The sequence below is a fragment of the Callionymus lyra genome, chromosome 9 (genome assembly GCF_982586985.1).
Source record: "Callionymus lyra chromosome 9, fCalLyr1.hap1.1, whole genome shotgun sequence".
NCBI lineage: Eukaryota > Metazoa > Chordata > Actinopteri > Syngnathiformes > Callionymidae > Callionymus > Callionymus lyra.
Window position 1 is genome coordinate 23,134,894 of NC_141826.1, and position 26,703 is coordinate 23,161,596.

Sequence of the window (26,703 nt, forward strand, 5' to 3'; positions counted from 1 at the left end):
AAAATTATTATTATTCATATTACTAGTATGATTTTATACTATACATCTTAAACATTATTACTACAGTTTATTCTACAGCTAAAAGAAATATGATGTTTTTAACACGTTTGTTTGACATTTGACCTGGAAATGATGCTATTACTCATTTATAAATTGTATATAAGAAAAACAGTAAATAAGATATTTGGTAAAAATAATGTCAAACATGCAGAATATGTTTCTCCTGACATTTAATAATTCTAATAGCTTTGAAGTTAACATTTTATAAAACAAAATGATTCATCAAAGTCGACGCAACTAAATAATTCAAGTGAATTAACAAAAATAAATTAATAAATTAATAATAATAATGATAATGTTAATAACAATAATAACAATTTTTATGGTTGTAATGACTTGTATTAATATTCACACTATTATTATTATGGTTATGTGTATTTTTCTCAGGTGAATGATGTCGTTTTTGAAAATAATGTTATTAATAATTCTTTAATTATTTGATAATATTGTTTTTAAATTAAAACTTTAAATGGTTCGTAGGTGTTATTGTGAATCCACTACAAGTATCCTCTGATATACGTCTTAAACATTATTACTACTGTTTCTTTTACAGCTCAAAAAAATATGTTTGTAACACGTTTGTTTGATATGAGACTTGGAAATGATGTGATTAATAAATTAGCTTATAACAAAGATGGCAAGTTTGATGCAGAAACCTTGTTAAAACGAGACTCAGTAAGGGCATAACTGCATTTCATAATGAAGTAAATAAAGAATTTGGTAAAATGATATAAATGATTGAAAATTTTGGCAATGATAATAAAATCATAATGTGTTGTATTATTATTATTTTTATGAATATTATTATTGCTGTTATGTTTATCAGTCAATATTAATGATGTCGTTTCTGAAAATGATGATATTATTAACTCTTTATTTATTTGATAATATTTATTGTAATATCTTTTGTAAATTAATTATTTAAATAACAATATATTTATGAATTACATCATGACAAAGATGACAAGTTTGAGGCAGAAACCTTGTTAAAACGAGACTCAGTGAGGGCATCACTGAATTTCAAAATGTAATTGATAAAACATACGGTAAAATTATATGAATGATGTCGTTTTTGAAAATAATGATATTATTAACTCTATATTTATTTGATAATATTGTTTGTAATATCTTTTGTAAATCAAGACTTTAAATAATAATATATTTATGAATTACATCATGACAAAGATGACAAATTTGAGGCAGAAACCTTGTTAAAACGAGTCTCAGTGAGTGCATAACTGCATTTCAAAATGTAATTGATAAAAAATGATATGAATGATGTCGTTTTTGAAAATAATGATATTATTACCTCTGTATTTATTTGATAATATTTATTGAAATATCTTTTGAAAATTAAGACTTTAAATAATAATATATTTATGAATTAGATGATGACAAAGATGACTAATTTGAGGCAGAAACCTTGTTAAAACGTGACTCAGTGAGGGCATCACTGCATTTCATAATGTAAATGATAAAACATTCGGTAAAATTATATAAATGAATGAAAATTTTGGCAATGATAGTAAAATAATAATGTGTTGTATTATTATTATTTTTATGAATATTATTATTGCTGTTATGTTTATCAGTCAATATGAATGATGTTCTTTTTTGGTTGTAATATCTTTTGTAAATGAAGACTTTAAATAATAATACATTTATGAATTAGATGACGACAAAGATGACAAATTTGAGGCAGAAACCTTGTTAAAACGAGACTCAGTGAGAGCATCACTGCATTTCAAAATGTAATTGATAAAACGTTTTTGAAAATAATGATATTAATAACTCATTAACAGTGACTTTACTTGTGAGAGAAAAGACTTTTCGAGACTTTTGACAAGATTTTCTCTGAGAGGCAGAACTAAGGCAGTAGGACTGACTTCTCTCCTCCCTGCTGAGGGTAAACCCCTGGAAAAGAGGGAGGGAATTAAAAGTCAAATTAGGAGAAAAGGGGGTTTGACTGCCATGAAACCGGAGAGAAAAGGGAGCCTGAAGTGGACGCGACGCACAAGAAAGAAAGTGAGGAGAGACTGAGCTTCTCATCTCCAGCGTCTCTTTCATTTTTTAAACTAACTTTCTTCCACGACAAGCATCTCAAGTAAGTACAACGTTCGTGACGCGGAACTAGTGTAGTATTACGTGTAGTATAGGTGAGCGGAGCTGGACGAACCGGCGCAAACACGTGGCAGAGTCAGAAGAATTTACTTCAATATTTTAACTTTTGGAAATGATATAAATAGATATTTTAAACGGATTCGATTTTTACTCGGAATTTTAAAAATAATTGTTTTTTTAATTCATATTTTTGGGGGAGTTGAGCGCGCAGGTAAAGAAAAGGCACGTGTTGCGTTCACGGACTGTACGTCATTTCATAAAACGATCTTGTTATATTTAAGTTTCTTGTAAGAAGTTGTGTTTCTTTTTTATTTAAAAACGAAGATGTATTTGTTTTTCTTGAAAACAATAGCGATCAATCATCATCATCTCCGACTGTACATGAACGCACCATCCACGTATGGAAATATACGTACAGTGTGTCGCAGCACGTGACCCGGCGGGGCCCCACGGTTTTTAGTAACCGGACCCTTGGTTGAGGTCATGCCTGCGGGGAGACAGCTGCTCCGGGGGCCGGGCTGCTTTACATCCGCTCCTAAAACAACTAAATGTTTCTTAAAAAACTGGTGAAAATAGAGTTTTCCATTTTTTATAAACACTGGGCGACGAGTGATGGACGCACTTTCGCTTCAAACTCACAAGTATTTAAAACATGTAATTAAATAACTATTTATGTTTTTATTGCGTTTAAAAAAAACTTCTTTATTTAACTAACTTTTTAAAAATATTTATGACTCAGCTCTCAGGTATTTTCAGGAAGCCACGTCCATATATGGTGTTAAACTAAAACTTTATTGATCACGACTCGCTTAACATCTTTTCGTTTCTCGTTCATACTTTTGTGTATTTACTGACACGACACCAGGGCGACTCGTTTGGCAGAGGTTGTGTCAACACACACACACACACACACACACAGAGGCGTGTGTGGAGAGAGAACGAGCGGGAAGAGGAAGAACAAGAGATAAGAGCCATGGAAGTTAAAACAGTTTAGATTCGTCTCAGATTTACTTAAAGGACACACACGTCTGACAGCGGTGGGTTGCCATGTCACGCTCGTCCTCCCCCCTTTTCCTTTTTTGAGCCTGAAGTTATTTTTATGTTTGGGAAAAACTTTTCCATAATTGGACATTTCCTCTAACAATTAAACTTGAACTCCTTGTATGTAGAGTTGACTTCTTTCATTTCATAAACTAGCCAAAAATGTACTTTAGAGATTTATGTTCATTTTTATTTATTTTAAATAACATTTATAAACCTGATTTTAAGCACATTCTTAGACTAAACATAGGTTTAAAAATACTTGTGATTAACTATGTTTTGTTTGAAGTAATAGTAGAAAAATAAAGAGATTATATATTGCGAAATATATCAGAATCAGTAGGTCAACAAGAAATGATCAAATCAATCAGTTTCAACTTTCATTGGCAGTCATGCAGAAAATCAAAACAGGAAATACAATATAAAAAATGGATATCAACAGTAATAAGATGAATAACCTACAATAATATAAGATGAATGACTCATAAAAAACAAGGTTATGTTGCTAATTTAATAATATTTAACATTGAAGTTCAGCAAAATACTATAGAATGAAATAAAACACGTTTTTTATTCAACTTAACTGAGCTAAAGTGAAAGATTGAGGCGCAAGTTTCAAAACGTTTGCGTCGAAACATTAAATAAATGAACGAATAAAGTAAAGTTAGACGTGTTTAACTCATACTTAAGGACACACATGGTTTAAATATATAAATATGATTAAATAATGTATCCGTGTGTGTCTAAGGTCTGGTGTTGTTTACACTTCATTATCAAAGACTTGACACCAGATAATCTCTTTACACAAACATAAGATCTTCTTTGAAGAAACTCCCTCTTTAAAAAAAGTGCTGAAAGTCTTTTCCTGAGCCTCACTCCCTCTTCCTCGCCATCCTTCCTCCCTCACCTTTTTTCCTGGTGCACTCTGACACAAGCGGGTTTAAATTGGGAGGCATGTGACTATGACAGGTCCAGTTGTGTCGCTCTGACCCGTCAACATGTTTGCAGGCGGTCACGACTGAGCGTGTTTGGCTGCAGCTATTCCTGTCGCGCGGTCGATAAAAATCACGTAAGAATTACGCAAAGAGTTCTTTACGTCGAGTTAAGGTCGGAGCCGGTAATAGGCGTGAATGAATGTCTCGAGGGTCTTCCTTCGGGGCCTGATCTCTTCACATGCAAACGCTCGTCGCCTCTCGCTGCAGTTTTTACTGATGCAAATGTCAAACTTATTTTGATGCCGAGCCACTCGGCATTGTTTCCCTCCTCGCGGGGGGTTTGGACCAGAACGGTCTGGTCCGAAGGTGTCGGATACCAAAACAGGCATTTACAAAACAAAGAGTGTCGACATGAGCTCTCATTACCAAGAGAAAGACACTGTGGGCTCTATTTAAAGCTGACTATGCCTGAGATAATAACAAATACAATACAAGAAAAGTTTCTTTTAACTTGTGAAATCCTGGAAATAATAATATTATTTATTTAAAGAAGTGACATCCTGGTTAAATCAAATGATTTTTGAGGAGAAAAAATAGATATGGGACGTAAAAATATTGTGCATTTTTGAACTGCTTGTGTTATCTCTGGGTCAAGGTGACCCGAAGGCCTGAAAACAAATGTGCTTGTGGTATCCCATGTTTAGCGCGGGTCAAAATGAACAACCTCCACCACTACATATGTATTTATGGAAGACGAGGTGGTCGTTCAACCCAAAAGCTAAACAAGGGATACCACAAACACATGTTGTCCCCCCCACGCCCTTGGGCCTTGGGTCACATTGACCCTGAGGCTCCCCCAAAAAAAGGGTTTAAAGGATGTTTTTTGAGAGGTGAAGCAACCGGGTTAATGATTGTGTCACAATAATATATGAAAAAAAAGTTAGACAAGTAGAGAGAAACTTTTCTTTCATGAAAAAAAACACCTAAAGTATGAAGAAAAAAGTTGATTTAAACATTTCCTGAACACTAAGTGAAACAATGTGTTTAATAGAACACTAAAAATACTACTTTGATTAATTCTTAATCAATCTTAATTCTTCTGTCTCCTTTATTTTTATCCTCTTTTACGTTTTTTAAAATATTTAAATACATTATATTTACCTATTTTTATTGTTAATTACTGCTTTTATTATATATTTACTCATTAATGGGACGCTTTATAATTGATATTTTGTGTTTCCGAGCTAATAATGGTGTTATTAGCAGTTACTTATTGTTTATTTATCCATTGAATATTGTTATTGGCCATTAAATTAATTTTAATTTATTCATCCGTTTAATACTTTCCTCATGAAGTATTAATCACAATTATTTAGTTCTTTACAGTCGGAAAAAACATACATAACTTCATTTTCTGTGTCACTGCTGCTGTTTAATGGATTAAACAATATCGGGGGTCACAGGGTGTGAAGGTGGGGTGGTCTCGTATCTTAGCTGCATCAGCATAGTGACGGTTTTTTATCTGCCATGGACACTTCCCGTCCAGGAGGTTCTCTCTGGTCCTCAGCAAATAAACTGCTGAGTCAGCATCCGCTTCAACTCAAACATGTCAAATCAAACCCGTGCAGGTCGAGTCAGGTTTTCCTGTCGTTCACGTGACTCGCAGGAAGAATGAATTAAACAATCATCTGCTCGTCAAATAGTCAGAAACAAACAGTGACAGTTTATTAATCTGTATTTTATTTTCTCCTTTTTTTCCTTCTTTTCAGCGCAGCGATGGCGCCCTCTCTGGTCCAGGCCTACAGGAGGCGCTGGTGGATGGCGGTCACGGCCGTCATCGAGAACCTGCTGTGTTCCGCGGTGCTGCTGGGCTGGGGCTCGCTGCTCATCATGCTCAAGAGAGAAGGGTTCTACTCCCACCTGTGCTCAGGTACGAACATCACACGTCCACCATGTGATATTGTAGTAACAAGTATATATGTGTAGTACTGTCGAGTACTTGACTCTGGTGTTGTAGTATTTACAGACCACATGACTCTTGACGAAGTCGTAACTGCTTTCATTTTGTTTTGAAACCAAAATATGTCCAAACATCAGCTTTAAAAGCTGCTGGAGTCCACTGTATCCTCTCGTCCTCAGTCATCGCCAGGAGCTCGCAGTACTTTATAGTTCCTTTGTCTAAGGAGGTCATAACGACTGCTGCCATCTAGCAGCAGAATGGTTGAATTGCAATTATTAGCAATTAGCTTCAAAAGCTGCTGGACTCACTGTATCCTCTCGTCCTCAGTCATCGCTGGGATCTCATTCTTCCGTTATTACACTACTAACACCCTCACTTGACCGTAGGCATTTAGGGATCAATCCAGGTGATAAGATTAAATCAGCAATATGTGAAATAATATAATAGTTTTTTGGCTCCTCCAGTGTCAGGACATCGTAACTGCGATGTCGTGAAGCCTCTGTTGCGACATACAGCATGTGTCTATGTTAATCATAAAATGCCATAAAGGCTCTTTTTGGTTCAGTTTTTCGTTTTTTTTATTCTGGTAAAAAAAAAGTATTTTATTACGTCGTATGAAAACACCGTCACTGACTCACAGCTTTGTTGGTCACATGATAATAATAGTAGTAATTATTGTGTGGGTGTGTTTTGCCGTCATTTTAAAATCTGTCGGACCAAAGACTGGAATCATGACGTCCAACATTCTCAGAGAAACCAAGACCAAGATAGTTCAATAAAAGAGTGAGAGTAACGAAGTCAATGACGCACAAGTCATTGTTTGTTTTTGGTAATTACAGTTCCTAGTTTTTCGTGACTCATTAAAACTACAAAGAGGAAACTAGGTCAAGTTTAGTTTTGTGTATTTGTATTTCCCTGCAGGTGAATCTGATCGATGTTGAGTCGAGCTACTGTGTGACACTTGTGTTCAATGACTGCGGAAGATTTCTGAACTTTCTAGATAAGATTAATCTTTAAAGAATAACAAACAAATATTTATTCTCTTTTTAAATGTATACATATTAACTGTATTACACCACTTTCACTACATCCTATTATTTTGAGTTTGGATAATAGATGGATGGATAGACAGATGGATGGATGAATGAATGGATGGATAGATAGATGGGTGGATGAATGGATGGATGAATAGATGGATGAATGGATGGATGGATGGATGGAAGGATGGATGGATGGATGGATGAATGGAAGGATAGATAGATGGGTGGATGAATGGATGGATAGATAGATGGGTGGATGAATGGATGGATGGATGAATGGAAGGATAGATAGATGGGTGGATGAATGGATGGATGGATAGATGGATGAATGAATGGAAGGATGGATAGATGGATGAATGAATGGAAGGATAGATAGATGGGTGGATGAATGGATGGACGGCCAGATGGATAGATGGATGAATGGATAGATAGATGGGTGGATGGATGGACGGACAGATAGATGGATAGACAGGTGGGTGGATGGATAGATGGATGAATGGATGTAGGGATATATAGATTGATGGATGGGTAGATGCACAGATGGATTCAGGGATGGATGGATAAAAAAATGCATGGATGGATGGCTGGAGAGAAGTGTCACAAGATGTTTAAAAGGATGTATGGATTGATGGATAGATGAACGGATGACTAAAGGGATGGATGGACAGATGGATGAATAGATGGATAAATAGATCAAATGAACATTGAAGTTTTTATTTTCCCACAAAAGCTTTAAAACAAGATTATTTGAGAATCTTGTTCCTCCATCAATCGAGTGAAAGTTTGTCTTCTTCTCCTCCAGAGAATGACTCCTCGCTCCTTCCTCCTGCCAACTCCTCCTCCTCCTCCTCCTCCGAGGCCGAGGAGTGGCCGAGCTGCGTGGACCAGGAGGAGATGCTGAACCTGGGCTTCACCATCGGCTCCTTCCTGCTCAGCGCCACCACACTCCCTCTGGGCATCCTGATGGACAAGTTCGGACCGCGACCCATCCGCCTGGTGGGCAGGTGAGGAACTGCACTTGACGCTCCTCCTCATGAGTCACGTAGAAAGCATTGTGAGAAAGTTGACGGTGAGAATCCCAGTTGAACGACTTCTCTTGGTCCCTCGTAGTAAATTCCACGAGTGGTTGGACGACATTCCTGGTCGTGGGTGTGTGAGTGTGGGTGTGTGAGTGTACGTGTGTGCACACGTGTGCACGTCACACACCCTCAACCAAGATATACTGAAGTATTTGTTACAACAGATAAAACTAACATCATGATATAATATATAATATTAATAAACATCAGTTTAAAAATGATGTTTCATTAGAACAGTTGTTAAAACCAAGAAAAATAGTACAGAGACGCCATCTAGTGGACTCTGAAGATAATGACACTGTTTCATGAAGCTTCGTGAAACAGTGTCATGTTGTTCAGAGGTCAGTAGGTGGCGCCATCAGTTTAAAAACTATGTGAAGTTTCATTAGAACAGTTGTTCCAAACAAAGGAAAATAGTGCAGAGACGCCATCTAGTGGACTCTGAAGATAATGACACTGTTTCATGATATAATATATAATATAATATTTAAATAATATTTAGATCATGTTTTGTGTCCTTTAGCTTTTTTAAGTTTTCACAAACATTAAAATGACTCGATAGAATAGACAGTAAATAAATGGGAGGAAACACGAGTGTCCAGAGAAAACTGACAACATTTTGTGGGGAGTACTGGTCATGTGACAAACTGTTTTTACTAAACAGATGATCTTAGCTAACACACGGGTAACTTCATAAGTCATCGGCGAAAACGTTTATTTGATTTAGAAGTTCTCGTTAAAGAAAGTGTTGTGTTTAAAGTTGAACTATGAAAGTATATCTTAGCAAAAATATTTAGCAGTTGAATCTGAGATTATTTTTTAATTGAATAATTAAAAAGAAAAAAGACAAAATATTGGAATGATAGTGTCACCATACTTAACCAAAAGATCACCGAGAGACTTGATCAGCCTCTCACTAGTGATGAAGCTTCATGAAACAGTGTCACATTGTTCAGAGGTCAGTAGGTGGCGCCATCAGTTTAAAAAAGATGTTTCATTAGAACAGTTGTTCAAAACAAAGGAAAATAGTGCAAAGATGAAAATAATGTCACTGTTTCATGAAGCTTCATCGACTCACCACTACCTCTCAGCCAATCATGCGACGCGCAGATGATCACATGACGACATGGAAGAACATACAAAGTTTATACACTATTATTCCACCATTTTTATATTGAATTCAAAAGGCTACGGATTTAAAACTATTGAATCTTGAAACTTTGTTTTGTTAAATATTGCATTATAAAGTCAAACTCTATGTGAAAAAGGTAATTTCTCTTAACTTAATGATTAAAAAAATACAAAAATTCAGTGCTTAAAAACACAACAACCACAAGTTTTTTATTCAAACCATTCAAAATTCTAACGACACTGATAAACTTCCATAAAAGCCTGTCAAAATAAAAGTGTGACTCGAGTGCGAACACTGGAAAGAGTTGAAACTTGTGGGTCAAAGAAAAGCAACTAAAAACGTTTTCAAACAAAAATATTCTTTGCGTTTCTGTCGACAGTTCCTGCTTCGCCTCGTCCTGCATCATGATGGCGGCGTCTTCCTACAACCCTCTGAGTGAGACGCACTTTTACACTTTCACGTCCTTTTGACTCGTGTCTTCATCGTTGGTCTCGTCGTCCCTCAGGTCTGTCGGCCCTCATCTTCCTGGCGCTGTCGCTCAACGGCTTCGGAGGAATCTGCCTGACGTTCACCTCGCTGACGGTGAGCGTCGTTATTTAAACGGTCATGTCGTTCCTGGAAGAGACGCGATGTTAGCTCGAGCCTCAAAGGCAACACATGTCGTGACGCGAGTGTTTGTTGACTCCCGGACATGTGCTCTGGCGTGTGACGCGTCAGCTGCTGCCAGTATTATCACCTGCAGTGTGTCGTTGTCCTCGCTGTCCTGCCAGGTATGTGGGTCGGCGCTGGTGTTCGGGACGGCATGTGTTTGCATGACAGTCGAGCGGAACAAGAGTTTCCACCAATCACAGCTCGGCCCGGGTCGCACACCCTCTGTCGGGGGGGAGGGGGGGCCCCACTTCACCTCTGATCCTCACCCCGAATGTCGAGTCGGACTTCTTTTAACCCGGCACGACTGTGCACACATGTGGATGCACTTAGCTGTGCGAGTGGTTTAGCGCACAACAGGAAGTCGTCCAGAAACAGATGTGCAGGAAAAAAGAAAAGTTACATGAACTTACGACCTCTTGACGCTTTGAACACGTTATAACAAGTTACAGTATTTGTTGAAAGATTATCTTTTTTTTGCCTAATTTCATTCATAAAATTGGAATATTTGCGTAATATTTTTTTTACACATAGAGTTCGATATTCTTAATCCAATAATTTAAAAATATTTTTTCTAAATTCGATATTTCTTAATTTATAGTCTTTTGAATTCAATATAAAGTGTGTGTATAATAGAGCCATCTTACCAGACCAATCCAATCGAACCCAGAGCTACTCATACCAAGCTGTAAAACTATTATTACAGATAAATATTACGGTTGATTTAGAACCCATTGAATTTACACACTTTTACGTCGTCATGTGCGTCGTATTATTGGCTGAAATTTTACTTTTTTGGTATTGAATTAATAAGGCTAAAAATCATTTAAAAAAACCACCAAACCTTTAACTGTACACATTTTATAATTAAATAATATATATAAAAAAAACAATTCAATTAATTTGAATACATTTCAAACTTTCTGAAGGCACTGATATACTTAAAAAAAGTGCAATAAAATGAAAAAAAAATTACCCATTAAGTCCCTGATAAGGGAAAACATGAGGAACATTTTTTGTTTTTATATCATCAACATGTTTCATACTTTATTGATTAGCGAATGGAAAACATGTCCCTTTGAACTTTCATAAAATTAATAAAGGTTAACATGGAATCACTAGTGATAATGAAGCTTCATGAAACAGTGTCATGTTGTTCAGAGGTCAGTAGGTGGCGCCATCAGTTTAAAAAATGATGTTTCATTAGAACAGTTGTTCAAAACAAAGTAAAGTAGTTCAGAGACGCCATCTAGTGGACTCTGAAGATAATGATACTGTTTCATGAAGCTTCATCAGACTAGTAATAACATCAAACCCTAATAACTGATGCAATGATTGAAAACAATCTCAGCGAGTTTCTTATAAGTTGTCTTGTTTTACTTTTACTTCATAAAAATAGCTCAGAGATGTTCCACAGTAATAATTACTTGACATTTCCCGCCAATAACCAGGAAGTTCCTTCGAGGTCATGTGACCATAATAATGTTGACAAACTTGTTGGTGAAACTATTTTTGTCCACGAGTTAACACTGACACAGCAAATATATAATTAATGAGACTTCTAACTGTATATTTAAGACAAAATTAAGTTAGATATGGCTCAAAAAAAAAATATATATATATATATATATATATATACGTATATATAAAGATGATAAGAGCTGAAACAAGTTGATACATTTAATGTTAAATAAAAAAACAAAGATGTGACTGTTAAGGATAAAACATTTCTGTTATTGATTTATAATACATAGTCCCAGCTAGCTGGGGTGACACGCAGTCCAACTCATTCTCAAGGCTCTTTATCAAGAGACAATAGTGAACTTGATTCTCAACATGTTCATACGAACACGGCTCGGGAACAGGGAGAAGAAGATGGTTCTTAAAGCTTAGGAGCAACAGTCTGGAAGGATTTCTCTCCTCTGGTCCTGAACCGTGTTCAGGAACCATCAGTAGATTCTGATCCACAGACCTCAGAGCCCGAGCTGGGGTGTAAGTCTGAATCAGATCACTGATGGAAGGTCTGACCATGAATAGATCTGAAAGTAAGAACCAGAATTTCAAAATAGATCCTGAAAGAAACAGTTTTAAGGATCTTGGAAATGTGAGTTCTCCTACTAGAGCGGCTCAGAATTCTCGCTAGCCGGGGTGACACGCAGTCCGACTCATTCTTAAAGCTCTTGGTCAAGAGACAATAATGAAGTTCCCGTGGCGTCCATACGAACGCGTCTCGGGGAACGTGACCTCGGTGCAGCTGCTGCTATAAATCCACTTTGAAGGTCTTGAAGGAGTCAAGAAGAAGCCGCCGCTGACCGTCTGTGGCGTTTATTTCCCGCCGCGATCGCCGCAGAGACAAAACGCTGCAGCTGCGACACTCGGAGCGAGAGATGAAGAAAAGAAATACTCCCACCTTCTTCCTTTCATCGTGTTATTGTTGATACCAGAGGCTCTCCACTTGATTGTGTTCATTGAAGGTAATGGATCAGAACACTGAGTCATTGTGTCGCTCAGATGGGCCCGACCTCACGTCACCTCCCGTCGTTATTCCTGCAACCATCAGTTTCAGCACGATATTGAATTGATGTTAAAACTTAGATTTTTTTTAAGCGTTTAATTATATTTTAAATTAAATAATTAAATATTTTTTATACAAAAAGCTTTAATGGGTTTTTCTTTATAATCGTATTAAAAAAGAAAATGTAATAAAGACAGTTTCTACACATGGAGTTTCATAATCGAATTCCAACAATTCAGAAGTTAATTGTCTAAATGCAATATTTATACATTTGAAGACTTTTAAATTCAATAAGAAAAAGTGCCACCAGACGTCGTCATGTGATTTACTGCGCATCACGTGATTGGCTGAAAGTTTGATTAAGTAGCTTGGTACTTTTTTGGTATTGTATTGAATTTAAAAGGCTATGGATTAAGAAATATTGGATTTAATTGGAATTAATGGAATTAGAATACTAAATTCTAAGTGTAAAAAAACATTTAATTCGAAATAGTCGTCTTATTTAAACTGATATTACTGGGGGCGTTTCCTAAACTGCGCACTTCTGCACTTACACTTAATATTTTGAGTGCACGCGCATGAGCAGTTGGTGCACTCAATCGGCCAGAAAAAATTGAGTGTGGATCGATGAACACTTTCCACCCTCAACGTCCTCCATCTTAATGACTGAAGCTACGTCACTGACTACGTGTCTTCGGAGCAGATACTGACGTAAATGTCTCGAGAAAACACACATTTTACCACAAAACAACACAACAACAGTAATAACACAATAAAACACAACTTAATAACTTGTTACAATTGATGAAAAGTGTTGTCAAGTGTCGGCGATAGAGTTCCAATTTGAGATAGTACTACACTGTCGAAGTATACGCACTGGCCAAGTAAGTGCACATGTGTCTTAATGTGTACTGTAAAGCAGTGCACTTAGAGAAGTGCACAGTTTGCGACACAGAATCGATCATAATCCACTTTCATGATGATTTAATAATAATTAATCTTCTGCTCATGACTGTGTGCAGTAAAAGCAACTTTATAAAGAGTAAATAGCAAGTAAAAGTAAATCTATACAGAGTAAATAACAAGTAAAAGTAAACCTATAAAAGAGTAAATATCAAGTAAAAGTGAATCTATACAGAGTAAATAACAAGTAAAAGTAAACCTATAAAAGAGTAAATATCAAGTAAAAGTGAATCTATACAGAGTAAATAACAAGTAAAAGTAAACCTATAAAAGAGTAAATATCAAGTAAAAGTGAATCTATAAAGAGTAAATAACAAGTAAAAGTAAATCTATACAGAGTAAATAACAAGTAAAAGTAAACCTATAAAAGAGTAAATATCAAGTAAAAGTGAATCTATACAGAGTAAATAACAAGTAAAAGTAAACCTATAAAAGAGTAAATATCAAGTAAAAGTGAATCTATAAAGAGTAAATATCAAGTAAAAGTGAATCTATAAAAGAGTAAATATCAAGTAAAAGTGAATCTATAAAGAGTAAATATCAAGTAAAAGTGAATCTATAAAAGAGTAAATATCAAGTAAAAGTGAATCTATAAAGAGTAAATATCAAGTAAAAGTCAAGCGTCGATAAACTCGATGACCTGGTTCGTCCCGAACTCACGAGCCAGTTCGTTTCTCTCCTCAGTTCACCCTCGTCATCGTCCTCCAGCTCATTAGAAAACCTTTTCTGCTTCTAATCTCCGCGACAACCTGCCGCTCCATTAAAGTCCTGCGGAGCTGCGGTCAGTGAACGCACCAGGAGCCGCGTCTCACCTGATTAGTCACGAGCAGGTGAACCTCAAAAGCTCAATTTGTGTGTGACTTCTCGACAGCGCTCGACCTGTGTGTGTGTGTGTGTGTGTGTGTGTGTGTGTGTGTGTGTGTGTGTCCTCGAGGACGGTACATTTGTCTGCGTGTGAAAAATGTAATTCATGTGTCAGCGACACACACACATGAGTGATGTGTGTTTTGCAACAGAGGGAAGATGCCGAGTGTGTGTTCAGAGGCTCCTCTCGACCTCCTTCTAGAAATGTTCCTCGTGCTCGGCTTCTGAGAAACAGATGAATGAGGACGAGTGTTCTCGCTCCATGTTTTTTCTTCTCCTCGCGACCAGACAAACTTATTTTTCCTTGCAGCACCTTCCAGTGACCTCACGTTTCCTTCTGCACTTTTAGCTTTTTACAACAACACCGTCGCGCTCACATGTTCCGGAAAAATCCTGCTTTTCGCCAAATCGGTGCCGTCGTCTTGAATTAATGTAACGCCTCAGATGTTCAAACTGTATTCTATAGTTTATTGAAACCTTGTTGTCGTTTTTATGACTTTGGTTATTATTTATTCATTATTTAATTCAATTATTTATTTTTGTTAAAAGGTTACATTTGTTTTAATTGAAATATTTAATGTAATCATTTCTATTTATAGAGATTGAATTGTCGTTTATGAAATTACTTAATTTAATTAATTAAATATTTTCAAAATTAGTTAAAAACTATAGTCTGACAGAGAGGACAGAAGAAAATTATTTGGAATAATTTAGCTTACACACAAATATATATATATATATACATACATTTACACATGTAGGTTTTTGTTTTAGTTTCCGTTTTGAATTAAAATATACCTTAGAGTTTGATATTCTAATTCCAACAATTCAAAAACACATGTTCTAAATACAACATTTTTTTATTTGTAGCCTATTTAATTCAATGTAAAAATGGTGGTTTAATAGCGTCAAATCGTCACATGATCGACTGCATGTCGCGCGATTGGCTGAAAGTTCAAGCTCAGTGCTCTTTGAATTTATAAGGCTACATTTTGGAAGTTACTTTGTAATTATTGGAACAAGAATATCAAACTCTATGTAAAAAAAATTATATATTTGAACATATAAATTCTATTCAATTCAATGTTTAAAAAAGCAAAGTTTCAATAAATAATTTGTATATTTGGAAAGAAACTGAAAGAGCAGAAACATTATTTATGTTGTGATAACTGTGAATCAGGGCCGGGTCTAGGCAGGGGCAAGAGGGGGCCTGGCCCCCTCAAATAAATGTTGTGCCCCCTCAAACTAAAGGTAAACTAAAAGGTGCTGGAGCACAATGCCCCCTCATACATGCCTGTCTAGACCCGGCCCTGCTGTGAATGTGTCCGACAACTTCACGACGTTGTTGTTTCACATACTTTCCTGTGAATGACTTTCATGTTGATAAAGTCAAGGTAATGTCAGGACAACAGTTCTGGAAACAACTTCAGTGTCGACACACACTGCCAGAAAATACTAACATCTTATAAATAGACGTATATTCCTCTGTAACTTAACTTGGCAAGGAACCAAAATAATAATAGATAAAAGAAAATTAATGAATTTTATTGAAACTTTTTTTTTTAACGTAGCTTTCGTAGATTCTTTCAATATATTAAGTAAAAATTATTTTACTGCGTAAGATTAGCCACATTAGCTCGTTTTTTCACCAGCTCAATGTCGGAATGGCAGGTTTTTTAGTCATAATCTACTAAATTGACTAATATATTAACTTACATGTTGATTCTACGCCGTTCTTTCCAATTTGCCTTTGATCAGCTTTTCTTCAATCACATTAAAAATAACCAGAATACTTATAAATCACATTAAAACCAAATGAGCTAAAATGCTAACTCTGGTTATCTTCTGTTTTTTCAGGTTCAGTTAGTTTATTGTTGGAAATACTTGCTCAGAAATACTTTTTACTTTCATCACAAGAAGCTGGTTTAAGTGAATATCAACATTATTTTTAGAATTTCATGTGAATTATTTTATGGTTTTATAATTACCAGAGTAACATTAGCACCATTAGCAGTAACTAGCACGCGATTACATCCTTTAGTATTGTCACTCTTTTGATTTAAGAAACAAGTAATCTTTTTTTTCTACACTAAAAGAAGAGAAAAACATTCCTAATAAATCTTTTAAAAGTAATTTTTTAAGCTAATTTAAGCAACACTGTAAGAGTAGCTTAGCATAACGTAGCAACCAAGGCTATTGTCAATAGTTGAGTGACATTTAAAGTTAGCACAGCTAACGTAGCCATTTTGTTTAGCTGTTTTTTTGGCAGGTTTACTTCATAATTGATTCTTCTTTTAAATATTTTAAAGGAATATAACATATATCACCCTGACTGTTCAAAGAGTGGTCGCGGCGCCGAGAAGAAAAAGTGAGCTTATGGAGCGACTCTTAAAACCCACACATGTGACCCGATGATTGACCCACTTCACATCAAAGGACGGCGACCACACAATAGGTCATTGTAGCGTCCGCTAAGCCACTTACTACAGTAAATAGGTCGACCCGATATACGATGTGTTAGTGCCTGGCGTCGGGTCATGTGCGCCCCTGATCTGGGTGAAGCCAGTTCAGCGACTTCTTAATCCTGATGTAAAGAACTTTCACGGTCTCGCCTTTGATCCTCCAGACTGAAGCGGGTCATGATGCTCGACTCATGACCCATGTTTAAGAGATGCTCTGGGGTCGCGCCGGGGTCGACCTCCGTTACGTAACACTCGTTGAACCCTGGTTTTCTCCGCAGCTGCCCAACATGTTCGGCGCTCTGAGCTCCACCATCATGTCGCTGATGATCGGATCCTACGCCTCGTCCGCCGTCACCTTCCCCGGAGTCAAGGTAACCACACCAGAGTCTCGTTGGTAGTTTTAAATCGTTATGGGCGTCTTCACCTGACGTGTCCGGACACATGCAGGAATGAGTCATTAAAGGTGTGTTGACAACAGAAATATTACTGGATTATATTTATTCATTCATTGTATTTGCTTCACTGTGTAGCTTTACTTTCTCTGCTCTAAGGAAAATTCATTTGAAAGTGAAATACCATATTTTGTAGACTGTATAAATCCTTTAATTTCCTTAAACACCAACAGTGAGCCTCATTTGTAAATACTAGTTGTACTAACTGACCCTGTACTAATTTAACGTGGTACACAACGCTCTAACATCTGTTAAAAGGTTTTAGTACAACTTTGGTAAAATACATAGCGACACAACGAGGCTGTTTGGCCTCTGCGAGGTACTTCTTAGTCAGACTCCGTAGTATTACTCAGTCAGGCTTAGTAGTACTACTCAGTCAGACTCCGTAGTATTACTCAGTCAGACTCCGTAATATTACTCAGTCAGACTTCGTAGTATTACTCAGTCAGACTTCGTAGTATTACTCAGTCAGACTTCGTAGTATTACTCAGTCAGACTCCGTAGTATTACTCAGTCAGACTTCGTAGTATTACTCAGTCAGACTTCGTAGTATTACTCAGTCAGACTCTGTACTATTACTCAGTCAGACTCTGTAGTATTACTCAGTCAGACTCCGTAGTATTACTCAGTCAGACTCCGTAGTATTACTCAGTCAGACTTCGTAGTATTACTCAGTCAGACTTCGTAGTATTACTCAGTCAGTCTTCGTAGTATTACTCAGTCAGACTCTGTACTATTACTCAGTCAGACTCCGTAGTATTACTCAGTCAGACTCCGTAGTATTACTCAGTCAGACTCTGTAGTATTACTCAGTCAAACTCAATAGTATTATTCGGTAAGACTCCACTAAGATCCGCAGTATTACTCCACAAGGCTTCATAGTATGTATAGTAATTTAACAGGTTTTGTAGTATAGCTTTGCGAAGCTTTGTATTAGTACTCTAATTTCGCAGTATTACTCCGGGAGGAGTAGGCATTATAGAATTAGCTGTAGTTTTACTCTGTGAAGCTTCACAGTATCATGGCTTTGTGATATTACTGGTACTCATCGAGGCTTTGTGGTATTAGTAGAGGCTTAGAGTTTCTCTTTGGGAGGCTTTGTATTTGTACTCCACATGGATTGGTAGTATTACTCTATGCACTCTTTTAAAGAGCTTGATGTAGTCATACAGAGTAATACTTTATAGGTTCTGTGCTTCAACATAGTATTACTGTGAGTATAAGGGTCAGAAATATACTGTGACGAAGGTAAACCTCGGGTGTTTCTCTGCAGCTCATCTATGACGCCGGCGTCACCTTCCACGTGATCATGTGGTGCTGGGCGGGTCTGGCCGGCTTCGTCTTCTGCAACTGCTTCCTGAACTGGCCGGTGGAAGGATTCCCGACCCCCGACGAGGTGGACTACAGCAAGATCCTCACGTCCCTGCCGGACCAGCCCTCCGACCAGAAGATCGTCCGGGAGAAGCTGAACGAGAAGAACGGAGACGTCCAACATTCCACGGAGAAGCTTCCCAACGGACACGACAAACCAAGTACGCTATAAGAAAAATAAATCTTAAATAGTTTCCAAACGGTTTACGAAACTTGTCCCTCTCCAGATTCCGTACCTTTCCGACGCTCCGTCTTCTCGCCCATCTTCCTCTGGAGTCTGGTCACCATGGGAATGTCCCAGCTCCGGATCATCTTCTTCATGGGAGCGATGAACAAGATGCTGGAGTTCATGGTCACTCACGGCGAAGAGCATCGTAAGTCGTCCACGAAGAAACCACTTTAGAACCAGACTCACCTTTTTTAATTTTTTTTAAATCTCTCCAGCAACGGAGGAGTTGCGGGAAGAAGCCGACCAGAAAGGTGAGCGAGCGACTCTGTGATCGACTGATCGCGTCTGGACCTCGTGACTCTGACTTGGTTCTTCTTCTGTCGTCAGTGAGTTTCTACTCGTCCATCTTCGGGACGCTGCAGCTGCTGTGTCTGCTCACCTGCCCTCTGATCGGGTACATCATGGACTGGAAGATGAAGGAGTGCGAGGAGGAGAAGACTTCACCGGTGGAAGCTGAACAGAAGTGAGAACACGAGCAGAAGTATCGCAGGAATGATATGAAGATATCAAGAGAAACTGTTGAGTTGAAACTGGGTCAAAAGTACCCGGAGGGAACCTTGTTGTTTGTTGACAAACACTGAGTCAAACCTCGAGACTAGTTGATGGAATTTTGGGACTTTTCTTTAAGGTGTGTAGTAAATATCGATACAGTTAAATATAGTTTTATTTATTAACTCTTTTGCGTTTAAATCACGTTTTATGTCCATCATAGTTATTTTATGATTTATATTCTAATAGAGTGTGTTTAAAATAATAATACTTTTATTTTTAAGTAACAATAACAAACAAATATTCACATCATAGGTCATTTTTGTGTTGCAATTAAACTTCCTGCCTCTAGATGGCAGCAGTCATTACGTCCTCCGCAGCTAAAGAATCCCAGAGATGACTGGGGACGAGAGGATACAGTGACTCCAGCAGCTTTTAAAGCTGATGTTTGGACATATTTTGGTTTGAAAACGAATGAAAGCAGTTACGACTTCATCAAGAGTCATGTGGTCTGTAAATACTACAACACCAGAGTCAAGTACTGGACAATACTACACATATATACTTGTTACTACACTATCACAACACCAGAGTCAAGTACTGGACAATACTACACATATATCCTTGTTACTACACTATCACAACACCAGAGTCAAGTACTGGACAATACTACACATATATACTTGTTACTACACTATCACAACACCAGAGTCAAGTACTGGACAATACTACACATATATCCTTGTTCCTACACTATCACAACACCAGAGTCAGGTACTGGACAATACTACACATATATACTTGTTACTACACTATCACAACACCAGAGTCAAGTACTGGACAATACTACACATATATACTTGTTACTACACTATCACAACACCAGAGTCAAGTACTGGACAATACTACACATATATCCTTGTTACTACACTATCACAACACCAGAGTCAGGTACTGGACAATACTACACATATATACTTGTTACTACACTATCACAACACCAGAGTCAAGTACTGGACAATACTACACATATATACTTGTTACTACACTATCACAACACCAGAGTCAAGTACTGGACAATACTACACATATATCCTTGTTACTACACTATCACAACACCAGAGTCAGGTACTGGACAATACTACACATATATACTTGTTACTACACTATCACAACACCAGAGTCAAGTACTGGACAATACTACACATATATACTTGTTACTACACTATCACAACACCAGAGTCAAGTACTGGACAATACTACACATATATACTTGTTCCTACACTATTACTATTTATCGTATCGTTGACACTGTATCAAAATATTTACCAGAGCACCAGAAAATATCGATACACTATCGATGCATTGTATCGTTGAACCTCAATATCAACACATTCTTACAAATATACACCCCTATTTATTTTGACTTTTGTTGCAACTGTTGCAGTGCATTATGGTACATGTAGTGGTAACTTTCTAACTAATAACATTTATAATGAAAAATGTATACGTGAGCTCTTGCTCCTGCGGGATCGTATGTCAAGATATTTAACTTATACAACATTTTTAGCTTTTTGTTCAAAGAAACTTTTTCTAGTTGATGAAACCTTTAAGAGACATTCAGTATCAGATTTTTTTTTGTTTTTGTGATTCTATTTCTTGTTTTTTTGGAAACAGAAAGTACTTTGTAGGAATGTTTTAAGATCCAAGAAACTTTTTTCATCACCAGGATCTGAATCCGTAATCTATAAATAACCTTTTTGTCTTTAATGAAATGGAAAAAAGGGAAGAACAAACTTTTAAAACAATGTCAGATCTCGTCACTGTTCGTTTCAAAATACTTTGGTAAAACTAGAAACATTATCTAGTTTATAGTTGCTGCTGTGAGATCGGGACTCAAACCATTTCATCCAAGAAATGGTTTACAACAATTACAGCAACATTTTTAAAAGAGCGTCTCAGGATGTGTCCACATCACTGTCGCTCGTTGTGATTGGCTGGGATGTTGTTAACCTGTGTTATGAATAAAGTTGAATTCAAATGCAAACTTATCCATTCTTCTCAGCGTCACTGTCGGCGCCAAAAGAGACAGAAAGATCCAGAAGTTGACCAACGCCATGAGGGCGTTCATCCTCACCAACGTGCTGCTCATCGCCTTCGGATGCTGCTCCCTCATCGACAGCCTGCCCCTGCAGGTGAGCCGCTGTCATTACACGCACCGGGAGGTTTATCTGACCACGTTGTTGTTTCAGATCCTGACTTTCATCCTGCACACCATGGTGCGCGGATTCATACACTCGTGCTGCGGAGGATTGTACGCTGCTGTGTGAGTGCTACACACTCAACTCACACACACATGCACAGACACACACACACACACACACACAACACATGCACATACACTCATCGCACATACACACTCAACACACACACACACATGAACAGACAATCATCGCACAAACATGCACATACACTCAACACACAGACTCAAACACACACACACACTCAACACACACACACACACACACACACACACACACACACACACACACACACACATGCACAGACACTCATCACACAAATGTGCACATACACTCATCGCACATACACACTCAAACACATACACACTCAACACACCCCCATGCACATACACTCTTCACACAGACGCACACACAGATACACACTCAATCATCACACAACCACAAACACACTCATTGCACACACACATGCAAACACAGACACTCATTGCACAGACACACACACTCATCACACAACACACACTTATTGCACAGACACACACATGCATAGACACTCACACAGATACACACTCAAACGCTCATCACACATGCACTTACACTCTTCACACAGGGGAAAACACACACACACACACACATGCACACTCAATCATCACACAACCACAAACACACTCATTGCACACACACATGCAAACATAGACACACAGATGCGCTCATCGCACAGACAGGCACACAAACTCATCACAATGACACACAAACACACACGCTCGAAACAGACAAACACACTTGACACCGAGACAATATCATTACACACACATGCACACAAACTCATTACACAGACACACACTCACTCGATACGACACATACTCGTCACACAAACATGCACACACACTCATCACAGAGACACACTCATCACACAGACACACTCATCATATTCACACACACTAGTCAAAAAGACATACATACAGACACACAAGTATCACAAAGATGTAAACACAGACACTCATCATTCACAGATGCAAACACACACATACACAAAAACACACTCACATGCACACACAAACACACTCACATGCACACAGGACCTCGTGCCACATGTTGTTTATTCCTCCAGATATTGCGTAATCGAAGCAGATAATCGCACATGTGTGTGTCTGAGCAGTGAAATAAAAGTGTGTGTGTGACTAATTTGAGAGTTATTTGCCAGCAGCAGGTCAAACACAAACACACACAACCGCTCTTTACAACGTGATAAAAGCAAACACATGTCGCAGACTCACAGCTGCGGCTACACAATCGCGGTGAGTTGTGTTGTTGTTTCATCCTTCGTTCCTCGTCCACAGTTACCCGTCCAACCACTTCGGGACCCTCACGGGGCTGCAGTCCATGATCAGCGCTGTGGTGGCTCTGCTGCAGCAGCCGCTCTTCATCGCCATGGTGGGGCCCCTGGAAGGAGACCCCCACTGGGTGAGCATCTTCACCTCCGTCTCAGAGGAACCAGAGAAGAACATCAACGTCTCGGTTCAAATATAAACAGCATCAACATATGATCTATTCTTTTATTTACCGTAATACAAACCAACAACTTTAGTATGTTACTTTACTAACTCATACATAGAGTAACAACATCAAATGTTTTTAGCTTTTAAGAGGCCATCTTGTTCCTTTAATTATTTATTTCCTCAAAATAATAATAAGAGAATTGTTTTGAAAAATATGCGTTTAAAAAAACAACTATATTTAACGTTTGTAGCTTATTGCGCTTTGTTTTAAAATTCCATAGTGTGATGTCTTTTATTTTATTTTTTGTCCCTTTTTCTATTGACTTGAGGGTCACAACAGTTGCAGTATATAATGTGGCCCTCGAGGAATTAAAATGTTTGCTTTGGCGCTTAAATATTCATCAATTGAAAGCAATTAATAACATGATTTAACTTTAGAGTTTATATATCTTAAACAGTTCTAATTTTCCTCCATCATTAATTCATTTAAATGCTTTATTTCCCCCCACAGTGATACATATATTCTTTTTTTTTGGTTTGTTTCTAACTTTTGTTCCATTTAACACTTTTAACTAACATTTTTATCAATCTTTTCATCGTCCTCAGCCAAAAGATGTTCATTATCTTTAAATTTGGTGTTGATCATACAATTATATTATTTAATTTGACTTTCAGACTCACTTTATCCTTCAATGATGTCACTGCAGTTTATAGTCTGGAAAATGTGACGCCATCGACGGGATACGCTCTTTTGTATGACAGCAGTGACCCCTGCTGGTCAAGTCACAGAATACACTCAGTCATGTTCTACTTCGTTCATGATAAATTAATCGAAAATAGTACAATTCTACGCAAAAACATCAATTTTAATATATATTTTTTATAAACAAATATTTAATAAAACATTGTGTAATAGTATAATGTTCAAGAAATACGTTTTAATGACTTAAACTATGTAAAGAAAACAAATTAAATTATGTACATGAACATCAACACGACAATATATATATTTAAAACAGCTATAAAATATAAAGTTTAATTATGAAATATTTTAAAAAATACGTGTTAATGACTTAAACTATGTAAAGAAAACAAATTAAATTATGTGTATAAACAAAAGTTTGTCTTCGCTTTAGTCCCACGTATTCTGACAAGCCTCTTGAGCGACACCTTCAGGCCACCTTGTGAAGTGTTCAACTTTCTTTTCCTTCAGATCAACGTGGGTCTCCTGATCCTGTCCCTGTCGGGCTTCCTGCTGCCGGCGTACCTGTTCTACCACCGCAGACACCTGATCCGGGAGCGCGAGGCTCGAGGGAAGCGAGTCGCCGGGCAGGAGCTGCAGGCCCTGAACCACAAGGAGGCCACGAACGGACACAAACCTCACACCAACGGCGTGACCGTGTAAAAAGACTCCAGGAAGTCGACGTAAACAGAATTTTAAGTTCGGATTTCACCCATCATCACGATCCCCTCCTTTTTTTTTTTTTTGAAACCAAGAGTCGATATATTTATTTTTTTATCTGTCTTGTCAAAGAGCCAAATTATTTCAAAAGCCATAGACGCACACGTCCTGGTGCTACCACGGTCATCGCAGTACTTGAAATATTCTGATCAAGTGTCGTTCCTGCTCACACCAAAGAGAGAAAAAACTACTTTTTAGAAACATTTCAGCTCGACTGTGACTCGTTGTGTTCTACTGTTGTCAAGACGCACAAAACAATCTGGAAAAATCACTTTTTTCTCAAAAACATTTTTTGTTTTTTAAATACTTGAGCTTTGATTGACACTTTTGTAAATTAAATAAACTTCAGAGATTACAAAAGGACTCACACAGACTGGTTGTAGAGACAAAGATCTACCTCCTTCGTTTCCTTTTTTTTTTTTGTACCGTCTCTCACTAGCGTTCACTCATATCAACCAGGAAACATCTCAAACTTTTTTTCAAGAGTCGGCAACGTCTCTTTTTTTATTTGACAAGGAGAACTGTTTCTTCACACGGCGTGTGTCGACGTGATTTATGCACAGAAATGAAATAGTGTGTGTATAAATGTGTATTTAAGTGTATTTTTATATTTGCTGTAGCTTTAAAAGGGAAGTGTTGTCATCATGAAATGTATTTGTAGTGTTTATTATCAACAAATGATTTTTCTTGAATTTTGGAGTCGAGTCCTCTGTTGTAAATAGGTTTGTGTGTTTTGACATATCTCGCTTGCCGTAGTCTTTTCTCGGGCGTGAACTTTGTGCGTGGATGTGAAACTCGCTGTGGTCCGGAACCCAAAGATGTCCCTTTGCTTGTCCTCGCATTTAATCAGTTTGTAAAAAAAAAAAGAAGTTTTCTTTGTTTCTTTCTGTCAGTATTTTACGGGCTGCACGTATACGAGTCTACATTATGCAAAATAAGGAACTGTAGTGCCTTGAAACTGCCGTCCTGGTGCGTTAAAGAAGCACCAAGGATTGAAACACTTTATTTTATCTTTGTATTTTTGTTTTATTTCCTGCCATGACAGTTGATTCTCGCCGGTAAACTTGTGTCTGAATGTACAAACTACATCTTCCAGGCTTGTATTATTTGTACATGGATGACGTCATCACCTCCGACACTTCATTTTTGAAGTGATATTGAAGAATGTACACGATCAATTTTTGCAAATTTAGCAAATTAAACCAATTAAAACATGTATGAAGATAATATTGGAGATTGTTTTTCTTTCCTAACAAAGAAACTGTGTTTGAAGAATGTAACGTGTAGTTGACTCATGATCTTAGCTGGAGAACTTCAGATGTTACTTTATTTACTTAGATAAAAAAAATCAATCACAAATTAAGTTGATTTAGTAAATAACAAAGTTGCTTCCATCAATAAATACATTTTCATAAAAAAATCGAATGTTTTCTTACTTGATTATTTATATTGTTAGTGTCTTAATTATTCAACACAAAAGTTAGTTAAATCCAAAAATAATTTAATAAAAAAGTTGCTACGATCAAAGAAAGAATATTCATATTAAAAAAAAAGGTTTTCAATAAAAACAGGTTTAATTTAATCGTTTGTGTGTTTCAGCCTTATAATGGGAAAGATATGCGTCTTGGTTATTCAATACCAAAAATATTGAAAAATGTATTTTCAATATAAAGTGGCTTAAAAAAAGGTTTTAGTTTAAAAAAGATTTTAATGAAAAATGTGTTTTCAATAAAGTGTTTTTTCTTGGATTAAAGCAATATTTTTACATCTGAATATTATTATTCAATCAATTATAGCTTTTTTTTTTAAATTGAATTTATGGAAGTAGATTTGGTTTTTATTATTCAACGAAGTTGCCTTTTTCTTTTTTTTTTTTAATCAAAGCTACTTTTTTGTCAAATATTTTTTGATTTAAGTAACTTTTTGATTAAATACAATTTTTACCTCTAATTTGTTACTAAAGCAACTTTTTTAAATTGAATTTAAAGAAACAGATCTACTGTAAAGGACATTTATTTTTTAAATACTAAAGAGATCACGCAACGCCCCCTGTCGGACAACTATAGAACCACATTAGTATAAGTGTCACAAATCGCGTGGTCATTTCAGTGCTACAGTGACAC

At 37.0% G+C, this 26,703-nt stretch overlaps 1 protein-coding gene across 1 annotated transcript; it reads left to right on the forward strand.

Annotated features, from left to right (window-relative positions):
- The first annotated feature begins 2,055 nt into the window (after positions 1 to 2,055).
- slc43a1a (solute carrier family 43 member 1a) lies at positions 2,056 to 25,850 on the forward strand. The gene is made up of 14 exons (XM_087799893.1): positions 2,056 to 2,164; positions 5,927 to 6,087; positions 7,960 to 8,161; positions 9,748 to 9,803; positions 9,874 to 9,950; positions 17,099 to 17,191; positions 18,546 to 18,804; positions 18,871 to 19,017; positions 19,088 to 19,123; positions 19,200 to 19,335; positions 21,427 to 21,556; positions 21,614 to 21,687; positions 22,960 to 23,083; positions 24,332 to 25,850. Exons 2-14 carry the CDS (start codon positions 5,934 to 5,936, stop codon positions 24,521 to 24,523), a joined length of 1,680 nt encoding a protein of 559 aa, XP_087656019.1. The 5' UTR covers positions 2,056 to 2,164; positions 5,927 to 5,933; the 3' UTR covers positions 24,524 to 25,850.
- Positions 25,851 to 26,703: the final 853 nt, after the last annotated feature.

Excerpts from the sequence above, each read along its gene's own strand:
- slc43a1a (XM_087799893.1), top strand. The coding sequence starts at position 5,934 with ATGGCGCCCTCTCTGGTCCAGGCCTACAGGAGGCGCTGGTGGATGGCG. Across the intron at positions 9,804-9,873 it reads GTCTTCCTACAACCCTCTGA|GTCTGTCGGCCCTCATCTTC; the intron begins GTGAGACGCACT and ends GTCGTCCCTCAG. Across the intron at positions 23,084-24,331 it reads TGGAAGGAGACCCCCACTGG|ATCAACGTGGGTCTCCTGAT; the intron begins GTGAGCATCTTC and ends CTTTTCCTTCAG.